General features: G+C 57.9%; 1 protein-coding gene across 3 annotated transcripts in view; it reads right to left on the bottom strand.

Annotated features, from left to right (window-relative positions):
* TTC28 (tetratricopeptide repeat domain 28) overlaps positions 1 to 12,139 on the bottom strand; it is a 628,165-nt gene that overhangs the window by 27,952 nt on the left and 588,074 nt on the right. For all 3 annotated transcript variants that reach the window (XM_042910405.1, XM_042910407.1, XM_042910408.1), the window contains one exon: positions 483 to 627. In XM_042910405.1, the coding sequence (XP_042766339.1) occupies positions 483 to 627 (145 nt within the window). The remainder of the gene's footprint in view (positions 1 to 482; positions 628 to 12,139) is intronic.

Below are 12,139 nucleotides of genomic sequence, written 5' to 3'. Positions count from 1 at the left end.
ACAGGTGGGAGGTGGGGAAGCAGTCCCGCAGGGTGAGACCGAGCCATGGGCACAGCCCTCTTGGATCTGCTCGGGGCCCACCCCGATGGCGCGCTCGCTGCTGACCACCGTGGGCGTGTGCACAGCCCCGCGCCTCCCTGGGCCTCCCGGAGTCTGGTCTGATGAGAGGAGGGAGTTGGGCAGCACTTCACCGTGTACCTGACACAGCTGAGGCCAGATGTTCCTGGCTGGAAAGGAGCAGAGCTCCGACTTTAGCCTGGCAGCTGGAACCCGGGGCGTCACGCACTAACCAGCAGCCAACCCAGAAAGCGCTTCCAAACACCGACTGAGAAGCTGGACAGAGAAGATTTGTGTTCTGGAAACCACCCCCCACCCCGGTTGTCTCAGGAGCCCATGTTGTATCTGAGGGGCACACATGGGCGTTGAGCGGTAAATGATGCGTCCTGACGCCTAGAAGCCTCTCGGCCCCGGGAGGCACTTACCCCTTCCATGGGCGCTATGAGCAGGTCGTACAGAGCGCGGAGCGGGGGCCTGGCGAACGAGCTCTGCCTCCGGGGGAGAGAGGAGGTCCCGTCCTTGATCGGCGACATGGTGTTGCTGACCAAGCTCGTCATGCTCTGGCAGCTCCTGGGGAGAGAAGGGCCAGGGGATTAGGCAGGGCACACGCGGGGCGGGCAGGGATTCGCCACTTGCTCCACAGTGCTCCGGGTCCCGGAAAGGGCAGGCTGGAGGCTGCACAGCGGGGGCCGGCCGGGCCTCCCTCCCAGCTTCGCCTTCCTCACCTTCCTTTCAGGTGATTTTCACAGAGCAGTGAGCACTGACAGAAACCGCAGGGCAAACCAGCTGCACACAACAGCTTACATTTCCATAGAGTTTTCCTGCATCCTCAAACGTCCCAAAGTGCTGTTCAAAGGATTTAATTACATCCTTGTGTGGAGCGACCGTGTGCAGGCAAACGAACGTGAGGACCATTGGAATCAGCGGCAGCCCCCAGGCTGATGGGGAGGACCGTGCCAACTAATCTCTGGGCCGGAGCTGCGGACAAGACAAGGGACGTGCTGGCCCCAACCCAGGGCTCAGGTCAGCCGCCGGGTACCCGCCTGAGCCCCTCGAGGCACAAGGCCCTGCAGACCCCCTGGCCGGGCATTCCCTGCACAGCGGGTCTGCTCAAGTGGGTCTGTAGTGCGGCTGCAGGCTTCTGTTTGCTTTTTAGCTTGTGCTCCGGTGTTGCCAGGCAGTTTTATTGGTACAGGTGGCATTCTTGATCCAAGGACCCCGAGTTTCACACTCCCAACACAGGACGAGAACATTCATTTCCTGGGGCACCTGGGTGGCTCAGTCGGTTAAATGTCCGACTCTTGATTTCGGCTCAGGTCATGATCTCATGGTTCTGTGAGCTGTCAGCACGGAGCCTGCATGGGATTCTCTCACCCCCTGTTGCTCTCTGCCCTTCCCCTGCTCTCTCCCTCTCTCTCTCTCAAAATAAATAAATAAACATTAAAAAAAGAAAGAAAAGAAAGTGTTTCCTGAGCACCAGTAATCTGCTAGGCACTGGTGTCGGCCCTGGGGACCTACAGAGGACACACAGCAAAGGTGAGCAGAAGAGACAGCAGGCAGGGAAACACGCCTATTTACAATGGAGGGACCGGGCTGCCCCCACTCTTCCCTCTGAACCTGCCCCGTCACTCAGCCAGTGTGGCCTCAGCACAGCCTCTGGGGACACTCTCTGCACAACAGCTGGACAGTCAGGAGTCTCTCAACCTTGTTTCAGACACTCTGCTCATCTTTGGAGTTGCCGCTTCGTACTCAAGGACGCTTAAGGGGAAAGACCAGTTCTAACACGAGATACACCTCCGAGCTTTGGTAAATACTCTGGGCTGCTGGCGGTGGTGGCAGCTGGGTCGTTTCCTGAGAAAAGACCAAAAGGCAGCTTTCCCTCCTGGGCCTGGCCGGGATCCACAACTATCGAAAGAAGATCCAATTTGCGTTTTCCAGGTAGAGTTTCTACCCCCTGGCCTTCCCCCCCCCCCCCCCCCCCCCGCCGCTCAGTGTTCTTGGCAACGTCCCACTTGACCTAAATTCTAGGGCTGTGCCAAGCCGAGCTGTGAGCGCCCCCGGCACCCCCTACCCCCTGCAAGAGGAGGGAGGGCAGAGGACTCGGAGGCCTGAGAGCCTGCTCACGTCCGCCCCTCTGTCTCGCCTGCTCAGGAAACGTGTCATTACAAGCGACTGGGCGGAGGTGCATCTTTGCCATCAGAGCCAGTGAAGCAGAGATAACCCTGGAGTGACACTCGCAGGCTCTCTTAATTCCACAGGATACACCGCAAAGAGCAGTGCTCCCCCGAAGGAGAGCGCCAAATTGCTGTCCAGAGGAGCCGCTCTGGTGGAACGCAGTCTGTCACGGGCCTGTGTGCACACGCGTGTTATTGGCAGACGGAGATCACGGCCCTGCCGTCGGGTCAGCAGCACAGGGCGGCAACAGACCGCTGGGTGCCCTCTGCGCTCCCTAGACAGGCATCCGCCCGGATGGTGGGCCTGTGACCCCACGGGAGGCCTCTGAGTCTGATCAGTCCAGCTGCAGGTGTCCAGGGAGAGTGCTAGGTCCCCAGACGAGGCTGTGGCCACAGGTCTTCACATCGACTGACAGGGCATCCCACAAATCCCAAGGCTCTGAACTAACAAGCTTCTTCTGGAGAAAGAGACCCCCATGAGCTGCCCTCTGGGGTAACAGGAGACCAGCACAATCCAAGCTGCATGGGGGAGCCCCAAGCATTCCACTTACTCCCCAAACTTAGAACCACGTGCTGATTCCCCCGCTGCTGGCAGTGTGAGGTGCTGAAATATGGATTCTGGAAGTGGCCAAGGAAGTGCCTGGGAAGGAAGATGTCTGGAGGGAGTTAGGGAGATGGGGAGGTACGCGGGGAACAGACCTGCTAGGTGCGAATCCCAGCCTGGGGCTCTAGGCCTCGCTTTCTGCACCTGCACAACCGGGAAATGCTGCCCACGGGCACGGAGTGGCAGGATGGGAGAAAGGGCTGCAAAGCACGCAGCACTGAAAGTCACTGGGAGTCTCAGCTGACGGGACAGCGAGTGAGGCCAAGGCCTGGGCAGGAGGGTGGGACGTGGGCTGGGATTCCAGATCGCAAGCACAGATGGCCGTGGCGTCTTCTTATTGAAACCCACAGAGTGCCAGAGGCACCTAAAGGGACCAACAACGCTGACCTATTCCACACGTGTGCTGCCCTCGATGGGACAGGCCTGCGGGGTCCCTGCACCGGGCTGCAAGGAAAGGGGACGGTTCCAGCAGGGGTCTGGGGGCACCAAATCACAAGACGCTGACCAACTGCTGGTCAATCAGAGCCAAGAGAGGGCTTTCTGGGAGAGGGCCGTTTGATGTGGGCACCATCATCTGGAGTCAGCTGCCTGTGGACAAGGTGGAGAAGGCCATTCCAAGCTGAGGGAACAACGTGGGGGAAGGCACCGATGTCAGGGACAGAGACCGGGGTGCCTGGGGCAGTGAGTGTGGGGGGACAAGCATGCCAGGTGGGCCTGTGGCTCTGAGATTGTGCTGTGGGGAGGCCGTGAACCTCCTTAAGCATCAGGCTTGCCCGAACAGGAAGCTCCTCCACCCAGGCTAATTCCTTCCCTGGGGTGATCCGAGGAGGCCCGTCTGCAATCTACATCCTTCCCTCAGAACTTCCCCACTAGTGTCCGGGGCTGGGCTTGGCAGAGCCCCCGCGATCAGCCTGTGTACAGCCCACCTCGCCCCTGGCCGGCTTCAGTGGACAACCAGTCAGATGTCTCTGGCTGGGGCTGGTAGACACACGGACGATCAAGGTGCCTGTTTACTCTGAGGAGGTTTCCTGGGACACACTCTTGGGGCATCTGTTTCCAGGGAGTGCAGATTCTTCAAGAACCAGGACCTGGGCACCCCAGGTCACACAAACCCGCAGTGGATGCCCCATGTTTGAGCCTCAGCTGAGCCACCCTGCCTGGGGCACCTGACTATGTCCTGTTCTCTCCCAGGCTGTCGAGCCCACCCACACATCATCTGTACTTGCTGACTGCTGCCCCTGGATGCCACGGGAGTGCCGTCTCTCAGCCTCTTACCCTGGTCCCTCGCGAGGCCTGCTGGGTCACAGATGAGCCACCTCTGGAGCAACAGCTCCTGGGCACTGACCCCAGCCAGCCCAGCCTGGGCGGGCACACCTGCACCTGAACACATGGCTTCTTACACAGGTCAGGCAGGAAGCCCCAGAGATCAAGCCTCTGACCTGCGCTTCTATTCAGTGGAAGGCACCTATCCCTAGAGACACCATTTTCAAAGTAAAACCAAAAGCCGAGAAAATAGTTTGTGTTTAAAAAGAAATTGACCAACCTGAAACCACAATTTGAGGTCAAAGTAAATCCTCTCGACCTTCTTTCCCTGAACGAGAGGCATACTGTTGCTCATGCTTGAGCCAGCCACTGTGGGGGGCTCACGTGTCTTCTGCAGGCAGGACCGCCGGCTGCTTTCCTGCTCTGGCACCCCCCCGTCCCCCCCGCCACACCGGGCTGTGCCTGGACAGCAGCAGTGTGCGCTGGTCCCCGCCGGACAGCTGGCCCGGGGGAGGGAATCGGAAGGCGGCACACCAAGGCCAAAAGCGACTGAGCACCCCGTGGACCCCAGGGCCCTCCGGAGGTGCAGGCCCGGGGAGGGTCGCAGGCCAGGACCTTGGGGGCAGTGGTGGTGCCCCTGCCACCCTGTGTAGACTGCGACCAACGAGCCCCCCTTCATGTGCTGCTTCTGTTTTCCCCACAACATGTACAGTGACCTCCCACAGCTATTTACCGGGGTACGTTTGCCCAGACATCTGCATAAAGGCCTATTCGATAATTCAAAACAGCCAAGCAGGCGGCTCCTTAGCCCTGAGCCTGGGAACGCTTACCCACAGCAGCAGACCTCCCGGCGGCCTCTGTCCCCTACTGGCCATGGGACTCTGGCAAGCACGTCACTCTCCTACCTCCCTCTTTTCCTTGCTTGTAAAACGAAGGGGTTGGACTAATGTCCTTGTGGGTCTCTTCTAGTCTTGATAATAAATTAAAAATCAACTCAGTCTAGGAAACTGCTGAGGCGATGGTGGCTTTTCTGACCGACAGGGCCCAGAGCCCAGCAGCCCTCTCTGTGCTCGCCCGGTGTGGCACCTGTCCCGGGGAGAGGTTCAGAGTCACGGCCAAATGGCAGCGGGTGCCCAGGCTCTGAGCCCCTGATGGCAGTGGGTGGTGGGTGTGAAGGGGCGTGTGGGACGGTACGCCCCCTGTCGTCCTCCTTGCAGGCACACCCGCCTCTTCCCTGGTGCGGCCACCATGGTAGAGGAGAGGCCGTGGAGTGGGCTGGGGGTCCTCTGGGGTGGGACCTTGGTTACTGAACTGCTTTGCCTTCTGTGGGGCCTTTCAGGCTGGCTGACTTCTCTGTGCCTCAGAAATCTGACTCTAAGACAGAAAAATGCTTTCCACTTATCAGAATGGGAGGGCTGACTGAGATGCAGATGATTCCCACGTGGCAGGAGTGTGAGCCATAGGAGGGGTGCATCCAGGCACCTGCCAGACTGGCCACGTCCACATGCCTCTCTCAGGGTCCTAGGAGGCATGGTTGTTCCTCCTTTACAGACGAGGAACCAAGGCTCCCAGAAGGTAAGAGACCTGTACAAGGGCACAGAGCAGGCCAGGGGCCAGTTGGGCCTCCCACCTGGTGGGGGAGGGGTTTTCACACTGAGTGACCTGCCAACCTGCACCTGCCTCTGGCCCCCCCCCCCCCCCCCGCCTTCCCCGCTGCTGGGTCTGTGCTGGGCAGCTGACAGTCGGGAGCCTCTCCTGGGGGCTGCTCTGCTTCTTGGGGCTTTTTGGGATCTGCAAGGAAGGGCCAGGCTGCCGGGATTCACGGCGGCACCACCGCGCGCTCCAGCAGGTGGCACTGGCCCCCTTTCCTCAAGGCCTGTCCGTTTATTGCCAGGGACCCCGTGGGGCTAATTGACAGCCTAACTCTCGGCAGAGAGATTTTCTCACACCACACCGTCTTTATTAGCTCATTCCTCAGATGATTTTTATTAATTTACTTCTGGAGAAATATTCGTTTTCTCCACCGCATGGCTGTCTGCGTGGTGGTGGGAAAAGGAGAGGGAGCGAGCCCAGATCCAGGGAGAAGGGAGGCCGGCAGGCAAGGCAGAAGCTGCCGGGTCTCTGCACGCACAGGATGCAGAGCTGGAGATGATGTGTGAAGCACTAGCGGGGAGGGCAGAGGCATTGGGGTGTAGTTTATGTCTCGGGAATGATGACAAACACCAGGCGGCCTGGGTGGCACTCGCCGCTCATGAATCTCCCTTCGGGGATGAAGAGATCTATTCCCCATGCAGGGCGATTTATAACTGGGATGGGCCTGCAGAAGACCCCGCGAGCTCGGACGCGCTCGGGCTCACACACACTGACGCAGCCCAGGCTGTGGCCGTGTCTGGGCTAGACGTGTGCCTGCCCGGTGTGAACAAGCCCAGCACGAGGGGAGGCAATGGGGGGAGGAAGTCCCCATCCAAACCACGGCGCCGCGTGGGCACCATGCCAGTCGCCCCTCCCGTCAGGGCTCCATTTGAGGAGGGGAGCTAGGTCACTGTGCACACGGCTGAGTGGGCTAGGCACCCCCACCGCACCACACACATCGGTTTCTCGCACTTTCATATCCAAACATGCAGAGCAGAACAAGCAGGTGGAAACAAGGGAGCGGGGGCCCGACTCTCGCTCGAGAGAGAGACTAAAATGGGTTCCTGCTCAAGCTTGACAACTCCAGGAACGGCCAGAGCCACCGGGCCTGGAGATTCCATCCCACTGTCCCTGCGGCATGGAGACAGGAACCAGCGACCCAGAGCTGAGTGCAACCAGAAGCCTTCACTGCGTATGAACAGACGGGCTTTGGCTTTCCCCTACGTGCACTTGGACCCTGAGGCAGGCAGGCCTTCGAGGGCAGACCCTGGGGGACTGTGAACAGGACTCCCTCTGGGGGGGAGGCAAGAGGCCCCAGCAGAGCACAGGGGAGCCGCTAGGAAAGCTGCCATTTCATGAAAACGCAGAGGGGGGCAAACCAGGGCAAACTAGCACTGCTGGGGCTCTGGCCCTCAAGTGCCAGGAAAATCCACTGCTCAGTCTCTCAAGCAGCGCGTGCTTCCTGGTCACCCAGGGTGACTGCGAACGGGCATCAGTGAAGGGAGGAAGCGTCAATCTCCTGAAGACCGAGCGAGGCCTGAGATGGCCAGAGTGTGTGCGTGTGCATATGTGGCCTTACAGCCTGGCCGCAGGCAGGAGGGCTGAGGCCACCATGGAGCACATTCTCCTTCCCCACCTCCTTCCTGGGCCCCATCCATGTTTCCCACCAGACACTCGGGGCCTTCCCACCTGTCTGTCTATCCGGATGTAGGGCTGTGGAGTAAGCTGAACCAGGAACACTCACCACAGGGCACACCCAGCCCTGGCATCTTCAGGACCAGCAGGAGGGAGAGGAGGGGAGGAGCAGGAAGGGAAGTAACTGATGGGGGGCATCCTCTGGGGTGGGTGCCCCTCCTCAGTGCGGTCGGGCAACAGGAAGCCTGCAGCCTGGGGGGTGGCCTGTGTTCTCTGGGGAGCCCAAGGCCTAGAGCTGTGTTGATCTCAGGCCCTGAACTTCCGTCTGGAGTGTGCCCTCTCCCCCCACATGGCAGACCCTGCATGGAGCACCAGTTTCCAGGGACCCTCGTGAGCGGACCTGGCCTCCTGGTCAGGGCTGTGCAGGGAGCAGGGAGGAGGAGGAGACTGCTCCCCGTAGTGGGGAGCCTGCTGCAAGTGTGGCTGCATTTTCTCAGCTGTATTTCCTCTTCGGCTCGGTTAAGGGCTCCTTACCCTCTCGGGATGTCTTCATCGCACATTTTCACTTTCTAACGGCCACTTTGGGCAGCTCACTCTCTGTGCTCACAGCCGCAGGGTAAGTCAGGCGGCCTGTCCTGGGCCCCGGGGGAGTCCTGCCTCTGCTCCTCTCAGGCCTTGAGAGCCCCTCCACCTTGGTCAGCGGGGAATTCCTCACAGCCGAGCACTGCTCTTGGGAGAGGCCCCCACCAGACAGTGAGCGGAGCCATGTGGCTCCGTCCTCCCTGCCCTCAGCCCTGCCCAGGATGCTTCAAAATCCCCTCCAGGACTCTGAATGCTGAACTGAGTCTTCTGAGGGATGGGAGCCGGCCCGAGATTTGAATAAGTACCTGGGGTTTAAGGTACTAGTGGAAAAAATTAATTGGCAAATCCATTATATTCAAGTAGCCAGAGATGCCTCAATTCAATTTAAAAAGGACTCTGATACCATTCAGTGACTCCTGCTGAACATCTTCCCATGAAGGGTTGTCTCCTCTGGGAGATGAAGGCTGTCAAATGCATTTTAAGTACTTATTCAATAAGCTGTCGGCACTTTCTGCCTACTCACCTCCTTAATTACCAAGTGGCTGGCTCACCAGGTCTGGCTCCCTCCTCAGAAGAGCCACGAAGCTGGGTGGGCCCAGGCAGGGACCCCGGCTTCCCAGCAATGCTGGCTCCTCTTTAGCTCAAGGACCAGCCTGGGATTCCACGTGGCTTCTCTTCTCTTGCTCTTGGAATGTTGGGTTTGCGGGCAGGTTCACGGCCTAGGTGAATGGCTGTGGCACAAAGCTCTACCAAGAGGGCTTGGGCCCACCCTCCCATGGGAGACACGGCCTCTGTCCACTTGGGGTGCTTTGCTGTGGCCATCTGTCCCTTGCCATAACGTGCATGAGGCTCCATGGCCAAACCTGCAGATGGTCGCCTTGGGAAAACTTTATGCCCAGGCCAGGCTTGCACGGGCTTTACCCGCTGACTACAGACAGCGCTCGGGACAGATGGCCCAAGCCAGGCAGTCAGTGGGGGGCAGCTTTATCGTGTACTCTGGGATGGAGAGAAGAAAAGATGATCCTGTGTGTGCTGGCCTGTCCAGCTGATGCGTGTCCCGCAACACAGGAAAACTCTTCTCCAGAGGACCTTGCCCTCATACAGTTTGTGAGTCAAACCTGTCTGCCTCCCCTGCACCTAACAAGCCTATGAAGTCTCACCTACTAGCTCATAAAAAACCTCCAGGGCCATATTAGTATCGTCCAAAGACAGAAAGTACTACCTCCGTAGGTAGTGAGCTCCCTGTCACTGGAGGAGTTTAAGCAAAGGCAGTGATCATGTGGTAGGGGTGTTAGATGGGTGGTGATCTGGGGACATGAGCATTGTCTCTGGAGACTGACAGATGTGGATCCTAATGCTGCCTCTGTTACTTACTAGCTGCGTGACCTTGAGCAACTAATTTAGCTTCTCTGAGCCTCAGGGCCCTCATCTGTAAAAAGGGGTTGCAATTGTACCCCTCATGGCTGTTGTAGAGATTGACTAAGATAATACATGTAAAGCACTAAGCACAGTGTTGGGAAGTAATCAACAGGCATTCGTCACTATCATCATCATCATCACTATTGTTAGCAGTTAATGTCTGTCTCAATCCTGGCTGGTCTTCCTTCCTTCCTTCCTTCCTTCCTTCCTTCCTTCCTTCCTTCCTTCCTTCCTCCCTCCCTCCCTCCCTACCTTCCTTCTCTCCTTCTTCTACCCATTCTTCCTTCCTCCCTCCCACCCTCCTTCCTTCCTTCCTCCCTCCCTTCCTTCCACAAATAAACAAGTACCTGCACCCACTGAACATAAGGCAGGTGGTGAGGTGCCCCAGGGGATAAAGAGAGAAATCAGATGTGATCCAGCCTTGGAGGAGCATGGGGCCTGGGTCGTGACAGGACACGGATATTCGTAACTAAAACACAAGGCAAAAGGCGGTGGCTCCTTTCTCGACAGATAGAGTGCCAGGGAATTTCAGAGAAGGAGAAAAGTATTCTAGTTAGGGCAACCCAAGATGGATTTGTGAATAGGGCTGCTGGAGACAGCACCTCAGGGGAAAGCCTTCCCTGGCCATGTCCCATGCCCAAGCTAAGGTCCTGAGGTGAGAAGGGGCAGGGCCAGGGTCCCTTCAGGTTAGGACAGAGGGTACTGGATAATGGAGTGGGAGGTGGGAATGATGGCAAGGCCGGGCCATGAGGACTCAAAGACCAAACCCTGCCACTTCAGTCCCCTGGGACCCCAAGAGAGAAGGTGATTATTCAGAACATGAGCTCCAGCCAGAGCAGGACAGCGAAGACCAGCGGCCCGCAGGCTGGGTGGGTGGTGAGGGCAGTAGCATGGGCAATGGGGGCTCAGACGGCGAGAGGGCCAAGCCCAGCTCTGCGCTGACAGGGTGGGAGACTTGGGCCACTAACTGCTGAGTGACGGCAACCTTGCAAGCATGCCCCTAGGACTGCATTAAATGGCCATCTCAGGGGGACAGGGAGCCCCCAGGAAGGGTCATGACAGTGGGAACAGACAGAGGGATGGAGACCATAAATGTTACAGGGTTGACCCGGCAGGTCTTGGCAGTGACTTGCATTTGGGAAGAGAGTTCCCCAGGGGGTGTGCGGGCAGGGGGGTGGCCTAGCGGTTACTGGGAACGTAGGAGGAGCCCCTAGGAAGGCTCAGCCTCAGCACCGCACTGGGCATGGGCTTCAGGCAAAGTTGAGGCAGCACTTCCGTATGAAGCACCTGAGGACTCTGCTAACACCAGACCGTGAGTCGGTCAGTCTGGGTCGGGGTCGGGCTGGGGCCGGGCCAACACTGGCTGGGCTGGCCTCTCTGCTTTGGCACACGTTCCATATATAATTTTTATTCCCCTTCCTCTACCTTTAATTTCCCTCTCTCGTGCTGTTCTCCTCCATTTATTTCTCTATGATCTGGTGGCATTTGTATATTTTGGTAAAACTGTCTTAAGTAAGTCCTGGAATAAGAAAGTGAATAAACGAGTGACAAAACATTTATAAATTAAATTGTGCCTTATATATTGGTAAGCTTGATGGTTAGGGGCAACCTGCGGGGAATCCTTTTGCATTTTTGAATAAACTTGTCACTACCCGGTAGGCATCACTGTACAGTGACTTCTGGTAGAGCATTCCAGATGTCACAGTGGCACCTCACTTGTATTTGTGCCGCCTGCGGAGAAGCACAGACTAGGGCGTGGGGGGCCCATGTGTTAACCTGGCAGATGCTTCGCGGCAGTGGAATTGGACAGGCAGGGGCCTCGAGGAGGGCTGGCTAGCTGTGCCTACCACTCAGTTGGACGCCAGGACAGGGGCTCCTGCTTGAGGCCTGCTGACGAGACCCACCTCTGCAACAGCTGTTGGCAGGAAGGCCTCTGGGCAGGGGGAGATACAGAGGGGCTGGCCCAGCTCAGAGTTGGGGAGAATGCTCAGCCCCCTTGTTGGTGCCAGCAAGAGAGCAGAATAGAGTCCTGGCCCAGAGTCACGGGCCACCACCAAAGAGCAGAGGGCAGGGCTGGTGGGACACCAGCCAGAAGCTGCGAGTTTGGAACCTCGAGGCTCAAGGTCAGGGCTGTGGCTATAATAGACATTTCATTGGGTCTGCATCATTTATTCAGTCTTTCTGGTATTTGGGGGCCAGAGAGAGGCTGTAAGGGAAGGAAGCATCAAGCTATCCAGTCAGGTTCTAGGGTGGAGACTCAATTCACCACCCCCCACCCCAACCACCACGCACACACACACAAAATGGGCCTTTGGTGCCATAGGAACCTCAGACCCAGGTGGGGAGAGAAAGAAACTGCTTACTACACAGCAGATCTGTCTATCACCACACCGATGGCATCCTCCTGACAACTCCCACTGTCATCGCCATTTTCCAGATGGAAAAATAAAAGGCTCAAGGTCACCCACCAATAAAAGCTCCCAAATCCAGGTCTGCCTAGCCCCAGAGCCCTAAGTCCCCTCCCCCACCCCCCACTCTGCTGCACCACAGAAAAATGCCCAGGCGTACGGAACACAGGCATAACCAGAACGCCGTCTGTACGGGGCCTCCCAGTCTGCTGCAGACCTTTGTGGCATTGCTGCGGCCTGCTTCGGGGCGGTGCCGGAGGCAGGTGTGATATGGATGCTTATAAAGAACTGTAAGCACGTGTCCATGCAGACCCATGCATGACACAGATGCAGAGAAACATGGGTTTGTGCACTCTCCGGTGTAC

Source organism: Panthera leo, chromosome D3 (genome assembly GCF_018350215.1).
Source record: "Panthera leo isolate Ple1 chromosome D3, P.leo_Ple1_pat1.1, whole genome shotgun sequence".
In the NCBI taxonomy this organism is placed as follows: Eukaryota; Metazoa; Chordata; class Mammalia; order Carnivora; family Felidae; genus Panthera; species Panthera leo.
This window is presented reverse-complemented; position numbering and strand designations above follow the sequence as displayed.